Source organism: Mytilus galloprovincialis, chromosome 2 (assembly GCF_965363235.1).
Source record: "Mytilus galloprovincialis chromosome 2, xbMytGall1.hap1.1, whole genome shotgun sequence".
Lineage (NCBI taxonomy): Eukaryota > Metazoa > Mollusca > Bivalvia > Mytilida > Mytilidae > Mytilus > Mytilus galloprovincialis.
Window position 1 is genome coordinate 26,746,922 of NC_134839.1, and position 17,014 is coordinate 26,763,935.

General features: G+C 32.2%; 2 protein-coding genes across 2 annotated transcripts in view; one reads left to right on the top strand and one right to left on the bottom strand.

Annotated features, from left to right (window-relative positions):
* Positions 1 to 14,575, top strand: part of LOC143062007 (vitellogenin receptor-like) — a 34,899-nt gene extending 20,324 nt beyond the window's left edge. Inside the window, exons 21-28 of the mRNA XM_076233861.1 lie at positions 637 to 857; positions 2,405 to 2,599; positions 2,947 to 3,146; positions 5,461 to 5,574; positions 8,763 to 9,033; positions 9,484 to 9,627; positions 10,803 to 10,923; positions 13,843 to 14,575. Coding sequence (XP_076089976.1) covers positions 637 to 857; positions 2,405 to 2,599; positions 2,947 to 3,146; positions 5,461 to 5,574; positions 8,763 to 9,033; positions 9,484 to 9,627; positions 10,803 to 10,923; positions 13,843 to 13,992 — 1,416 coding nt within the window. The 3' untranslated portion in view covers positions 13,993 to 14,575. The remainder of the gene's footprint in view (positions 1 to 636; positions 858 to 2,404; positions 2,600 to 2,946; positions 3,147 to 5,460; positions 5,575 to 8,762; positions 9,034 to 9,483; positions 9,628 to 10,802; positions 10,924 to 13,842) is intronic.
* A 574-nt stretch (positions 14,576 to 15,149) lies between these two features.
* Positions 15,150 to 17,014, bottom strand: part of LOC143063269 (NADPH-dependent diflavin oxidoreductase 1-like) — a 47,228-nt gene continuing 45,363 nt past the window's right edge. Inside the window, exons 15-16 of the mRNA XM_076235313.1 lie at positions 16,228 to 16,319; positions 15,150 to 15,333 (exon numbers count right to left, since the gene is read on the bottom strand). Of these exons, the coding sequence (XP_076091428.1) occupies positions 15,189 to 15,333; positions 16,228 to 16,319 (237 nt within the window). The 3' untranslated portion in view covers positions 15,150 to 15,188. The remainder of the gene's footprint in view (positions 15,334 to 16,227; positions 16,320 to 17,014) is intronic.

Sequence of the window (17,014 nt, forward strand, 5' to 3'; positions counted from 1 at the left end):
ATATATTTTAGAGTCTCTTAGCAATAGTATGTCATGCTTATATGTGTTGAGTATTTGTATTTAATTCAGATTTATACTCAACCAAGAATACCAACATGTTATTATGTAACTTCAGTGTATGATTATATATGGTCCATGTCTTTTTTTTTCTTTGTACTTTATTTGGCATTATTGAGTCTTTTGTAGACGAAAGATGGATCTGCCATACCAAATTATAATCTTGGGGCCTTTAATGAGTTTTATTTATTGTGCTGTAAATGATTGGTTTTCATGGGAGATAACTCTATCTAAATCAATGGAAACATAAGATGTTAGGCTTTAAAATCAATAATTTGCAATCTGGAAATCTTGTTTTGATACATGATAGAATAAAAAAAGCCTAACAAACATTCAAATTAAGGAAAAAAGGACAATGAGTCAAACAGTTTTTATATTGTTTTGCAAGGAATACATCTGCCAGTGGTGGATCCAGAACTTCTCATAAGGGGGCCCGCTAACTGACATACGGGGGGGCCCACTCCAGTCATGCTTAAGTGATTCCCTATATAATGAACCAAATTTTTCCAACGAAAAAGGGGGGCCAGAGGCCCCCCTTGGATCTGCATATGTCTTCTTTATTTTTATATTGTTTTGCAGGGAATACATCTTTATTCTTTGAAGAAAAAGATACTAAAAACTATAAGTAAAAGACTGGAGTATGTCAGTAGTATAGCTTTTGATTGGATAGGAGAAAATCTGTATGTTTCGGATGAAACAAAAAAGCACTTACTGGTGTGTAGTGTAAATTCTGTGCCACTGCAGTGTAGAACAGTACTGTATGAGGAAGTTGAAAGTGTGGCTTTGTATCCAGATAAAGGGTTAGTTATAATCAAGGGATATCTCCAGTTTAGGGGTTGGAACCAGGGCTTCCAAAAAATATTTGAGCCAGCTGGACATTTTATATCTGATCCCGATTTTAATCCCTTGAACTAAGTTACAAAAGGCAATAATGTTAATCAGATGGCCATCCCAGTGATTGACATTAGATTAAAAAAAAACCGATATTAAACTTATTTTAATATGAATTTGATGTTCTTAAGTAAACTGTTAAATTGGCAGTGCATCATTCGAAGTGTGCATATCAGCGTGCTCATATCTGCATTAGACTCTTTATTTGTGCAAAACATTGTCAAAAACTTTACTCTCGTTTTCAAAATCACATACTTAAACCTGATGTTGACTTGACAATGGTAAACCATGGACCAGAAACGGATACGTAAAATCTGTGTATGTTTTCAAAGCAGGACTGAGTGAAGAAGCTCTTTCCCTGTTATTTCTTCAACAAAATACTTGAAATGAACGTTAGATACAGGTATCAATGATAATTTTAGCATTTTTGAAGAAATGTAGGATGCAAAATTAAATTTCCCACCTGTGCGCATGCACACACGTGTTCTTGGGCATACAACGTAGTTCTGACGATTTTTCATTTAAAGCTTTAAAAAAAAAATTCATCAAATCATTTTTATAAACGTATTTCGAATCTGTTGGACTAAATCAATTAGATACAAACCCCTGAAATGTAAGAAAATAACTTTGAATACTTTACCTGTCACCTGAACAGGTAGATTTCAGCTGTCCAACAAGTAATTAGCCTTGATTAAAATTAGAAAGTATTGAATTAGGGGTTGTTTTGATAGTAATTAATGATCATGTCACTTTTATGACCGGAAATGTGTGGCTGTTGAAGGCAAAATGTTTGGTCAAAAAGATCGCCAATTATGTTAAAATGACCGTCTCTTTTAAGAAAGTCTTGAAAACAAAAAAGTATATGACCGTTTCATGCTTAGCCCAGCCGGACTTTTATCGGACATTATACAAATGTCCGGAATATACATGTATGACCGTTTTGGAAGCCTTGGTTGGAACCTACCTTTTTTGTCAATTAATGCTTTTGAATTGGAACATATGGTTGGATCTCCTTTTTAAAAATAGATTGATTCACTAATAAATAGTATGACTTTGTATCTAGATATAAAAGAAAAAATAAGAGAAATCTTCCTGCAAAACTAGATACTGACCTTATATTGACAAAAGCTGAAAGGGAAACTGTCTATCTTACACTAAAGAACTGTATGTGCAGTTTTATGGTAAACTGATGGATCTGACATAGGTTTCACTCTTGATTATAACGAAATAACAATTTGCAAAGATAGATTGTCTGTAAGAAGGAGACAAACAGTATTGTTGACATTTCATTTTGAACCAGCTAAACATCATCAGTATTAACTAATCAGGCAAATGTTTGAATCACATATATTTACTCACACTGTGTAACATCTTTTTGTTCAAAAACACACTATCCCTCTTTTATAATTTTTCATGAAGTGGTAAAGCAGATTCAAATGTTTTTTTTTCCTTCCAGACTAATGTTCATAGCTAGCATTAAAAAGAAGCAGATTTTGAAGCTATATATGAGTGGTACACATCATCATGTGATCATAGACAGAGATCTGAGCATGCCCACTGACATTGTAGTAGATATGCCAGCCAATCGTATCTACTGGATAGATAAAATTCTTGGCAGAGTGGAATCAGCAAATCTGAATGGAGAAGATCGGTGAGTTCTCATATTACCCACTGACCTTAAAATTAAATAATGTAGCAAGCTTTTCTTGACACTAAAAATAAAATTAAAAATAAAATTTAAAGTGGATTTGCACAAGAATGATATTTATGAATAGATTTGGAATTATTAAGTAATTTTAAAAAAGGAGATGTGGTTTTTATGTCAGTGAGACAGCAACCAAAAGACACTGAATATGCAATTCAATATAATTGTTATGTTTTGCTTGAATTAGTTTACTAAAAGGAGATTTAGTGCAGTCATCAATAACTCAGTACGGTAATATAATGAAACCATCATACCTTTTCAGTGAAAACAGTGTTTCTTATTTTATTTTGTAGGTATATTGTAATAGAAGAACTATCCAAATATCATTTTACTGCATTGGATGTGTTTGAGAATGATATTTACATAACAGATCAGAAATCAGGTTCATTATTCAAGATGAGCAAATTTGGAGGAAACAAACCAGAAGTTGTATTGAATGAAATTAATATGCCATCTTGTATCAGAGTTATCCACCCTTTGTTACAGAAGCATGGTAAATTGATTTCTTCTTAAACACTGACATAATTATAATGGCAGCAATAAAACAATAGGCCCAAACTTCATGATCAGTTAATCAAAGTTGCAAAGGGAAGAGGATTCCAAGGGTTTCAATCGAAAAATTATAAGTTGAAGGATAGACAATATCATGGCCAAAAGAAAACATTCCAGAAAACGCTTTTTGTTTTACCAATTTGAGCAAAAGTTATTTCACTATTAAGTACCATGTTGGAGGTCTACTTGCACAAATTCCTTCATCAATCAACAAATTTCTATTTGGTAAACTGATTGACAGAATTAAAAAAAAAAGTTGTCTGAACAATCTTAATTCCTTAAAACCTTGCTTAACTCATCACTAGGTTGCAGTCTTGTAATTGACTGCTCCATAGGCTTACATGCAAAATAGCTTATCTTTGAAAATAAAAAAATAAAAATTGCTACATAGAAAAAAAAATCATGTTCATATCATGCATGTTCTTATATGAAATTGTGATTTAATTGAAAAAAAGTGGGCCATGCCACGAAGAATAAAAAATTACGTAACCCTGAAATCAAATTTTTTTTTATCTACTTTCTGTTTGCTGTTTTTACTAGGCCTCACCACTTCCAGTAAACATGATATCCTTCCACTTTCCTGGATCGATATCCCCAAAAAGATGCAAGATTTTTTTTAAATCTATATATGTTTCAATTTAGCATAAACCTATAATCAAACAGAAAAATTTGAGTCCAGAAAAAAAATCAGAAAAAAATGGACTATTTTGTTTCCCTCCATGTTTTGACATGCACTGGAAACTGGAGTTGTAATACAAGACTGGTACCACTACAATCCAGAGATGGGTCCGATTACTTGCAATGTAATTGATTAAATTACAATTACTTTGTCATTTGTACGATTAAATTAAATTAATGATTACATCATTTCTGAAAGTATCTGATTAAATTAATGATTACATTGGCAAAGTAATCATGATTACATCTGATTACAATGAATTCAAAAACAAAACATTTTGAATGATGTGAATGAATAAACGTTCAATATATCTATAGCATTTTTGAGAAAGTATTTTATTTGATACATAATAAAATGATAACTTCAATCTTCATCTATTTAATAAACACCAAATTTCCCTATATATACATACATGAACATTGTGCCATTGGTTATTATACATTACACTTTATCACCAATGATCTCTGAATTATTTTGAATTAAATTTAATTAAGATTTATAAAGAGTTTTTTTTTTGTCTTCTGACCTCTTTCATACTTTATATGTATTCCAAGGTGCAGTTTAAATATGGATGAAATAAATTACCAGTTAAAACTATTTTAAATTTTAATAGAAATTTTTAATCAAATTTTAAACAATATATAAGTACTAAAAATCATTGCATTTTATATGTCCAATCCAAATACATTTTTTTTTTAATTTTAAACAACATATTTGTCCAACTTTTAAATTAGGTTGTGCTAATTAGATAAATTTTTATGTCTGATTTATCTTTTATCATATATATTTCCTTACAGCTATACTCAATTGGTAATTGCAATAAAAACAAACTTTAATTAGTCTCCTACCTGTCAATTCAAAGTTGACAAAATTCACAAAAATTAACAAAAGATTATAATTCAGTGTTAAAGAAAAGTACTACTTGAATATATAAAAGTTATTATCAAATATTAATATGAAGATCATTACATGTAAATGATAAATATAATATGTACAATATATTTTACTAAGACAAAAGGTATATAATTGTATTATATGTCTCTGCTTAGGCTAATGATGACTTTTTAATACTGTTTATTTTTTTACTGAAGAAGACATGCTTAAAGTAAACCAAACCATTTTAGCATGTTAAATATTTATCAAATATGAATAACAAAGTGGTTCATTTAATGACCAAAAACACAATTTTAGATTTTTTTCATTGTAATCAGAATGTAATCAAAAAGTAATCAGGATTACAGGGTATTTTGAAAAGTAATTGATTAAATTAAATTACATGTAATCAGATTTTTGGCTGATTAATGATTACAGTGATTACTTGAAAAATTGTAATCAATTACAGCTGATTAACGATTACAATTACAATTACCCCAAGTCTGCTACAATCATGACAATATAGACAGGCTTATTATATTAACTCAATAGTATGTCAGACCCTCTTTTAATGTGTCATAGGCTTATTATATTAACTCAATTGTATTTCAGTCCCTCTTTTAATGTGTCATAGAGTAACACAAAGAATTGTGTACATTTGTTTCAGGTTGCATTACTATATTCCATGTATATTTCTTTCCAGATAAGAATGTTTGTCATCCTTTGCATTGTTCACAGCTATGTTTGTTGATGGTGGATGGAGCAGAATGCTCATGTTTTGATGGTTATCTGTTACATAACAAGACACAATGTATAGGTATTTATTGGAGAAAAAATGTTCATTAATGTATGACTCAAATAGTTTCTAAACATGGTTAAAACACAGAATGTAGCATGATAAATACACTATGTTTTGTTTTAGGTTAGTATCTTTTTTAATGAGTTATCTCCCCTTGTCAAAAATTACATTAATATCTCAATATACCAAATAAAGCAATGAAAATGAGTGGGTTTTTTGTACAATAATACAGTTTAACTAATCTTATTAAGACATCTTTAAAAGGACTAGGTTCGGTAAGGCCTAAAGGCCATGTTTGGCCCCCATTCTAAAGTTCAATGTTACAAGATAAACTAGAGGCTCTCAAGAGCCTGTATCGCTCACCTGATTCTACTTGGGTTTTTGAAATCATATAAAAAAATATAAAATTTGGCTAAAAGTAACAACACTTGGTCAGCACCTCATAAGGAAGGGAACATTCATGCTATGTTTGATTTCTTTCTATTCAGTGGATCTTTAGAAGAAGACTTTTGTATGCATTTCCCATAGGGTCCTATGTTAAACTAAGCCCCCCACTGGTGGCGATCTTGGATGTTGCAATGACAACAAAGTATAAACACTTAGTCAGCATCTCATTAGGAACATTCATGCTATGTTTGGTTTCATTCCATTCAGTAGTTCATTAAAAGAAGACATTTGTATGTATTTCCCATAGGATCCTATGTTAAACTAAGTCCCCCCACTGGTGGCCATCTTGGATAATGGATCCGCTACAAAGTAACAACACTTTGTCAGCACCTCATAAGGAACATTCATGCCATGTTTGGTTTCATTCCATTCAGTGGTTCTCTAAAAGAAGTCATTTGTATGCATTTCCAATAGGGTCCTATATTAAACTAAGTCCCCCGTTGGCGGCCATCTTGGATGATGGATCGGCTACAAAGTAACAACACTTGGTCAGCACCTCATAAGGAACATTCATGCCATGTTTGGTTTCATTCCAATCAGTGGTTCTCTAAAAGAAGTCATTTGTATGCATTTCCCATAGGGTCCTATGTTAAACTAAGTCCCCCGCTGGCGGCCATCTTGGATGATGGATCGGCTACAAAGTAACAACACTTGGTCAGCACCTCATAAGAAACAATCATGCCATGTTTGGTTTCATTCCATTCATAGGTTCTCTTAAAGAAGACATTTGTATATATTTCCCATAGGGTCCTATATTAAACTAAGTCCCCTGCTGGCGGCCATCTTGGATGATGGATCAACTACAAAGTAACAACACTTGGTCAGCACCTCATATGGAACATTCATGCCATGTTTGGTTTCATTCCAATCAGTGGTTCTCTAAAAGGATTCATTTGTATGCATTTCCCATAGGGTCCTATGTTAACTAAGTCCCCCACTGGCGGCCATCTTGGATAATGGATCGGCTACAAAGTAACAACACTTGGTCAGCACCTCATAAGGAACATTCATGCCATGTTTGGTTTCATTCCATTTAGTGGTTCTCTAGAAGAAGTTCAAAATGTAAAAAGTTAACGACGACAGTGACGGATGACGGACGCCAAGTGATGAGAAAAACTCACTTGGCCCTTTGGGCCAGGTGAGCTAAAAATGTTATAAGTTGACCTAAAGACATATGAGAACTATTTCTGTCATAATTTTATTCTACATCGTTGATTTTTACATCCCAATTAGACCAAAATAGGCAGTTTAACAAAATTGGCAGTACCAGGTAACATAGAGCAACGTGGATGACAACCTAAATATTTAAGTTAGACATGTAAAATGTCATTACAAACATTATTGTCACAGATTTTTTTTGTTGATGTATGTGCTCTAGGTTTCTTGTCCAAATATTCAATGGAAATTTACCTATTTTTATTCTATTTTCGTAGAAAATCACAATTAATACTATTTGTGACATCATGAATAAAACGCAGGAACGTAAATTTTCAACAAAAAGACTTATTTCAATCTAGTCATTCTATTAGCTACGATTTATTGTGATATTGGCTAAAAACTAGAGGCTCTAAAGAGCCTGTGTCGCTCACCTTGGTCTATGTGAATATTAAACAAATGAAGCAGATGGATTCATGACAAAATTGTGTTTTGGTGATGGTGATGTGTTTGTACATCTTACTTTACTAAACAGTCTTGCTGCTTACAATTATCTCTATCTATAATGAACTTGGCCCAGTAGTTTCAGTGGAAAATGTTAATAAAAATTTACAAATTTTATGAAAATTGTTAAAAATTTACTATAAAGGACAATAACTCCTTAGGGGGTCAATTGACCATTTCGGTCATGTTGACTTGTTTGTAAATCTTACTTTGCTGAACATTATTACTGTTTACAGTTTATCTCTATCTATAATAATATTCAAGATAATAACCAAAAACAGTAAAATTTCCTTAAAATTATCATTTTAGGGGCAGCAACCCAACAACGGGTTGTCCGATTCATCTGAAAATTTCAGGGCAGATAGATCTTGACCTGATAAACAATTTTACCCCATGTCAGATTTGCTCTAAATGCTTTGGTTTTTGAGTTATAAGCCAAAAACTGCATTTTACCCCTATGTTCTATTTTTAGCCATGGAGGCCATCTTGGTTGGTTGGCCTGGTCACCGGACACATTTTTTAAACTAGATACCCCAATGATGATTGTGGCCAAGTTTGGTTTAATTTGGCCCAGTAGTTTCAGAGGAGAAGATTTTTGTAAAAGTTAACGACGACGCTAAACGCCGGACGCCGGACGCAAAGTGATCGGAAAAGCTCACTTGGCCCTTTGTGTCAGGTGAGCTAAAAAGGGGGCAATTTTAGGGCCTTATCGAACCTACTCCTTTGTTGAAAATTCAAACTTAAAAAGTTATACATGTATATTGAAATGATCTTGTGTACATTAAATTATGTCAGTATTTGGTTTATCACTTTTTAAACATTTCATATTTTAAAATATACTGTGGATTGTCTATTATTATTGGGGAACCAATTTTGTTTGATAACATAGTATAGGTTAGCATGGAATTGGAATGTTTAATGAAGCCTTATTTTATATAGGCTTGTATAAAGACTTTGTCAAAACCACAAAATCAAATGTCCATAAAATTTAATTTTTCCTCAAACTATGAATAAAAATTCATCTACAGTGCATGTTGAAGTCTTGTCATTGTCCTTTAACATATAATTTATCTTTCAACTACTTGCTTTTGTTTCCATAGATATAAGAGAGAAATCTGTTCAAAACTTGACTCAAGGGGAGATAATTAAGCTTGTCAGACCATCAACAAAGGAACCAACAACACCATCAGTCTTAGTGTCAACTGTTAGGGGAGATAACCCAACCAAAATACCTGGAGATGATTCTTCAGATGTGAATAAGATCCTTCCAACAGAAATTATTAATCATAATGGCACAGAAGGTCAGCAATGCTATTTACCATGTCATAATGATGGTCATTGCTTCTACAATAAACTTGAACCCAAGTGTATGTAAGTATATCACATAGATGTTTATAGGCAATAACTATAGATTCCACCACTGATAAGTGTGTTACAATGGTTCTCCACTCGAGACAGTAAAATTGTAATATTTAAAGCATAAGGCTTGAATATTAGGAAAAAAATATATAAAATTGAACTTTTTTTATCACCTGAAAAAAAAAGCAATTAAATGTATTGTCTAATTAATTGGTGTCAGATCCATTTTTCATGCCTTGCAGGTTAACAAGATATCTAGTTAGACTTAAGGATTCTAGTCTTAAAAATGAAAAACTTTTAAAACATAAAAGTTCTTCAAAGCCATAAATTTTGAAGCGATAAAACCAACCACCATTACTGATTTCAAATTTCTGTACCTGTTTAATACTTTGACACATCTGAATATACTTTTGTCATTGCGATATGTTTTTTTTAAAACTTAGTTTTTTTGCCATTTTTCAGTTGTGAGCATGGCTACAATGGCAAACTATGTGAGATAGAAGTCAACAGTAATCACCAGTCTTATACCTGGGTTATAGGAGTAGTAATTGTTGTAGTGTCACTAGTGATGGCTGCTCTTTATATTTATTTCATCAAATATAAACGGTAAATTCCCATTTATCTTAGACTTCTTTATTTTCAAATAGAATTAAAATGAATATTAACATAAGGTTTCATATGCCTTACTTATCTTCAAAAAATAATAAATCAATGTTGTCTAAGATGAGCTTGGTAGTGCTTATACTGAACAATGATAATTAAATATATATCTTCATTTTAACAGTATTGGTGATATTATCAGATTATTACATGGCATTTTTCATATCGCATGTATTATCAGCCCTAGGTTCAATATCAGCCCAAGAGCCGCATGGCTCGAGGGCTGATATTGACCGAGGGCTGATAATACATGCGATATGAAAAATGACATGTTATGATCTTTTTATCATATGCTTCAACAGTAGAGAAAAATAACAGATTCATATATTGATCCTTCTACATGGTTCCCGAAAAGAAGTTGAAAGAGTAAAAAGTTCACGGACGTCGGACCCAAAATGTGATACATTCAATATGAAATCTTTCCATCATATGCCTCAACAGAGAAAAAAAAACAGATTTTAATATAAACGAATCGACAAAAAAATAGTTCAACAATATACATAATGAACATTGTTTGGAAAAGTCAAATTTTTTAAAGTAACTTTCTAAATTATGTTTCAGAAAAACTTAAAAAATGCATTTATTTAATATTTTTTTTTTAAATAAAATTTAATTATTTTACACAATATACTTTCCAGTATTCAAATAATTGTTTTGTACACTACTTTGTAATGTTTTTCATTGAAAACGTAGCATTGAGGTGTATTTTCCGGAATTTGCCGAGTATCACCGGAATGCCATGTGATAACGTTACGGAAAGGCATGTGATAACAATCGAAGCATGTGATAAACTTTTCATATCAGCCCGCTAAGCACCAATTCGAAAAATATGGAAAATACTTTAATTTAATGCTATTATCATACGGTAAAAATCATATGTTATTTAGTCTAAGTATATGATAAATGTATTTATTTTGGTCCAACATTTGTTGATAAAAAGATTTGGTCGCTATTTTAATATGACATTGAGGATTTATGGAACTTCATTATTTGAAAAAGTGAAGGGCTTATCACACGCTCATGGCGCAGCTCTTTATTTACAATAAAAATTCTTCACAAATTTTTGAATTTACAACACAATGTTATAATTCTGACATGTTCCACCACTGTATTGTTTGTAGAGATGGTTATCATTACATTCCGTGTAGAAAGAAGCCAGACGACAGTGAGGAGGGTTTAGTTACAGAGATGACGTACCATCCGACCATATTTGGTAATGGGGTCTTCCAAGATATGGATGATGTAAGTTAACATTAGGTATGATAGAAAAATGTATATTTACCTATATCTCTCTAACACATAAGTCAAATAAAATTTCTCTTGTTTGATATCACTCTAGGCAGGCAATAAGAAAATTAAGTAACCATCTATAGTAGCAGTTATTGAATTTCTCTTGCATTTTATTACTGTACAAAATTTTTGGCACCCACACATAGACGAGTTTCTAAAGTTCTTCCATGGATACCATGTATGTTTTTTTTAAGGAACGGCCCTTACAACAGGTTTCAGTTCTAGTGTCCTTTTTGGGATACGATTGCTGTCAAGCAATCTGTAGACTTTTACCATTGACTCATGCTACATTCCCTCACGTCATTCGTTTTATTCTAAACATTCAGCAACATCTCAGATTCTCATGATTGTCTTGCTTTCAAAGGTAAAAACAAGCAAAAGGATTGAACATAAACAACTTTCCTGTAATGTTCTTCTCAAAATCTTCATGTGTGATATTTTCCTTGACTTATATGCGTGTTTTTAACAACACGGAAAATCAGAATTAAACAGTATTGATATTTAGTGTTTTTATAAATTTAGAAACACGTCAGAGGGAATACCCCAGTTTTGATAACTATCGAGAGTTCTCTGAATTCCGATCGATAATTCTATTTCTGTCATAGGAACTGAAGTGGAGTATTTCTATATTTTACCATTATGAAACTGATATTTGATACTGTACTCTCATGAAGAAATGGAGAACCATTCATCATATCATTTAATAAACGTTCTTGTTCCAAATCGCAAGTCCCGGTTTGTTTATGTTTTAATGCGCATGCGTATAGTTATCCTGATTTCAAGGGGTATCAGATTGAGTGATTCCCCGCTTCATTGATTAATTTGAAACTCATGGGATTCTTTCTATGTCTGTCTGCTATTGAGGGTTATTGTTGTTGCATAATTTTAAATCATATGCATAATTTAAATTAAAATACATGCTTCATCGGAAAAATTACCTATAACACCCCTTCAGCCGAAATGGAGTCTTCCATATTATCGTTTCGAGTTGTCTCCCTTCCTCCGGAAGTATTTGTCAAGAAAAATTAATGCCGATAAACGTCGTATTATATTAAGAACGATGTCAATTTAAACAGAGGAGTGTGTACGGAAAGGAGTCATGCCCTCTGATCCAAAGGAACTTCAATATTTAAAGAGTAAGAAATAGGGTTCCTCCTAAACTGGTCCGCTGTTCTATATATAGCTTCGCACTGAAGGTCAGTGTAGCGATAAGTGAACACAACAGGGGTCCAGTTTAGGGTTCCTCCTAGAATTACGGTGATAAGATACGGAAGCAAGTTAACTCGTACCACGCCATTCGTACCAAAAAAGTTAACTTGTACCACTGGGAAGTTGTACCATTCAGAAAAATATATATAAAAATATGATGTTTTATGGGTTTTTGTTTGTAAACTTTATAAAAATAAAGTTGAATTACTTGAATTTTATACAGGATTTTAATGAAAATTTAGACAAAAATAAAGAAAGTTTTTAAGCATTATTGTTTAAACTGATTTTTCAAACTAGAGCATAGGCGGATCAAGGGGGTCCCCCCCCCTCCCTTTTTCGTGGGAAAAATTTGGTTGATTAAAAAGGGAATCATTGAAGCATGACTGGAGCGGCCTCCTCTTAGGTCAGTCAGCGCCCCCCCCCCCCTTTAGGAAAAGTTCTAGATCCGCCACTGTAGAACATAATCCAGAAGAAAGTTAAAACATTGCTTTAACTGTACCTTAAATTGAATATATATTTAAGTTAATTAAAAGTTAATTAAAAATATTGTCTATTGTCTATTGTCTATTAAAGCTGTAATCCATGATCGCAAATTGTATGCCATGTTTACAATTGTTGAAAGCCATGTGCTTTTTTGGCGGGAAAATTCCGGACCCCTTAACAGGAATCAGTTACATTTCATTGTTATTTATAGACAGTAAAAATAATTTTGGCAATCATTTTGTCTAACTGCTAAGATTTAATTATTCATGAAAAATTAATATTTTCTTCGGGTGAAACTGTTAATACTTTAATTATCTACATCTGCCACAGTATTTTCTATCCTATAGACAAGGAACATTAGCTACAAATTGGTCATTGTACTTTCAAATTATATACATTTTACAGACTTAAGAGGTATTGAGTGAAAGTAACGTATATCATGTATATTCATCATTTAACACCATTTAAATGCATTTAAATAAGTTGGTAAGTGATAGCAGTGGTACAAGTTTGCATTGGTACAAGCTTTTTTTAGTAGTACGAGTTTACAATGGTACGGGATAACTATAATTCGATAAAACACAATAAGTACATGGCTCATACACTTGTAACCGGGATTGGCTATTTTTAAAGTTGAGTGACTATTCAGATTATTACATTTTGCATGTGCAGTTGAATTAGTTTTGAAAATAATACTATCCAGCTGTACCAGGGTTGCCGGCCAAAAATGCTTGACAATCACACATATTTTTTTCCTCTTTGATCTTTTCAATTTTGACCAAATCTGACGCATTCGCTTAATGAAAATTTGGCAGAACTGCTATACATGCGTCAATGAAAACTGTGGCAATCGTATCCCTCAGAGCATTCTGCTCTTTGATTTGTTATGTTACAGTATGTGATACACCATTTTGCTGTTTTTAAAAATGTATGACAATGGTAGATATGAATATGAACAACAATCAGATCTGAATTCAGAGAAATTTTGCTGTGGGTTCAATTTGTATTGATGAAGTTGTCTCCCTTACTTTATTGTGTAACAAATGCATCCTTGGCTATTGTAGAATATTTGCTACTCTTTTAGTATTGTTTTGTAAGAAAATGTTAAAATGATAATTTTTATGTCATGTATGACCTGCATCATGATTCTGAAGTTATATACCACTACTTATTTTCCAGATAAATTATCCTCCAGATTTTACTGATTCTGTCCTCAACTTATCCTGTCAGTCAGTCGACTCAGCTTTTGTCAGTAAACATGAGGAAACAGACAGTGAAGCATCACAGAGTCCAGACAGTACGGGTCGCTACAGTTACATACAGATATAAAATGGATTATTGAAAATCAATGTTTTATTGGTGTATGCCCATTAATGGAAATTGTTTAACCCTTGTCAGATTGACCGTCCAGTTTTAACTAAAACTATTTTGTGTGAAGGGACTTGTATATACAACAAAATTTTAAAACGTTCATTCTTGATTCATTGATTGACAAATAGTGATGCACCTTTATCCCTCCTTTATAAGTGTAATTGGAGAGTATGTATTGTCTAAATTACTTGATCAATACCAGATACTCGTTGAGGAACCCTTGTGATATTGACTATCAAATAGATTTATAAGCTAAAAGTTATATATTTTGAATATTTTTTCAGTAGTTATTTTGCTTGCTCTCATTTTCCAAAAACACATTTCAGTGACACTCAGGTGCAGATTCTATTATTTATTGTAAAGTTATTTGAAGATATTTATATTTTTTATGAAATTATTTAGGTATATTTATTGTTACAATATTAAATCTGCTTACTATAGAATTAAGTTTTGATACAAGATTTGTTATATTTTTTTTTACAGTTGTTTGTACTTGTTTATATGCTGTTGTCCATTTTTGCACAATAAAACTGAAAACAAATATGGTGTTAAAGTGATAATTCTCTTTGTTGGTATCTAGTCCCATAATTATATCTTGTCACATATTTCATGGTCACTTGACTTGGTTTACCTTGTTACGTGATTGTGATTAAGTTCATTCTGAATAGTTGATGTGAATTCCTTAACACAGATAATATTTATGTGGCCTACACGTTACAGGAATATTTCACCAAAAAAGTCCTCTCACATAGATAAAAGACAAGTGACAAACAGAAATAAGAATGTCAATGAGACATCAACCCATTCAGAACAAAAGTTTACCAATACACAACTAGGAAACTAGGGTGTTGGATTTTCTCTCTATGTTGAAGACCTATTGTGGCCTTGGGCTGTGTTCTGCTCTTTGATCAGATTGTTGTCTCTTTGACACATTCCCCATTTCCATTCTCAATTTCAAGCAACAATTGATTGACAAAAATCCAAACAATCCATGGATGTCGGAAGTCTAAACAGGTTATCAATGAATTTTGTGAAGAAGATAAACCTGACAACAACACATAAACCAAAGGCAAAATTCATTACTTTGCAAAATTTAAATACTAGTAGACAAAAACATAATAAAATTTTAATTTATTACTAGAAAATATTTTGTGTCAAGACCATGTTTCCGCCTGGTATCTACGACATTGTTCTAGTTTATGGATATACTGTTCAGCTTCGTCCTCTGATTTACTTCCACAATCCATTATCACTTGTTTAACTGCATCCTTTACATCATCAGGCATTCGTTTAGCATTTCTGAGAATGAAAGAATTTATAAGTGTAACAGATTGTTTTCGGATTATCTGGGCGTTTTAAATATTTTATTACAGATAGAGTTCAGAGAAAATACAGTTAGCTTTTTTGGAATGTATAATGGTATGCTGTCGTCTGCCTCGTTGTCCAAAGACATATTTGGTTTCTGGACGATAATCTTAGTTTACGTAAATGGATCTCTTTGAAATTTATTAAGAAGGTTCAATACCACAAAAGGAAGGTTGGGATTGATTTGGGGATGACGGTCCCTACTGTTTATGGATCTCTCTGAAATTTTACTACAAGGTTCCATACTACAAAGGAAAGGCTGGGAATGAGTGTGGGGGTAATTGCTCCAAGGGGGGATTTTAAAAAATTGGGGGTGTTCCAATTTTATTAAGGGGTTCAATTTAATTTTTTTTTTAAAGTTTCAAGAAGAAATATTTAATTGCACAGTATTGGGCAATAAATATTTGTAAGATCTTGACATTTGTTTTGTGTTGGAAATCTATAATATGTCAAAAATTTGATCACAATCCAAATTCAGACAGTTTCAAGCTTAAATATTGTGTCCAAAATTGCCCCAACTGTTCAGGGTTTAACCTCTGCAGTTGTATCAGGCTGTGCTCAGCGAAGCATTTTATTTTTTACTGTTAGTGATTTAAGAAAGAATTCAACAATATTATGAAATGATTTAAATTCACCCTTCACTGTCTTTTGTAAACTTTCAATGTTTGATCTGCATCTTCAGGAATACATATAAATATTAAATATTCAAAAGAAATTGTGAATTTTTAACTTTCCAAATGAATACAATCGTGGCTATAATATTGCTCTGATAAATAAGGCCACACAAAAAATGGCCATCCTGCAACTAAAAATTAAATTATAACTTACCCTGCCACATAAAACCAGCCACTATTCTCCAGTATATTCCACAGCATTAATTTACTCTCCAATATTTTGTGTTGAACATATATTTTGTCATCCTGAATAGAACAAGAAACACTTTGTTTTAATCATCAGAGTGTATTTGTATTCTCTTGATTTGTAAAATTGAATGGCAGTTTGTTAAGTAATTTTTCAAGTTTTGAAATCTGACAAGACTGTACCTTTACCTGTACTGTAGCTAGTGATTACTGTAGAGAATCTCTTTGACAGATATGCTCCCCAAAAACTGCATTTGTAAAGTACAGAAAATTGAGAAAAATGGAAAAATATCTTAATTTCACTCTAGATTTTATTTCCTGATTATAAAGAAGCTTGATGGTGTTCATTATCACTGAACCAGTATATATTTGTTTAGGGGCCAGCTGAAGGACGCCTCCGGGTGCGGGAATTTCTCCTTGCATTGAAGACCTGTTGGTGACCTTCTGCTGTTGTCTGCTCTATGGTCGGGTTGTTGTCTCTTTGGCACATTCCCCATTTCCATTCTCAATTTTATCATTATAAATTTCCTGAAATTCCATGATGATTTGACAAAGTTGTTGATGTTACCAAAAAAACTTTAACAGACTTAACCTGTGTTTGGCACAACACTGACTAAGCCAGAAATATAGAATTGCTGTGTCCCACCTTCATGATCGCAGAAATTACAAAAATGAAGAAAAAAATTATAAATTATTTTTTTCAATTTTTTTTGTTACTGAGCGTAAATCTGATTTTGTGATTATAAATATGCATA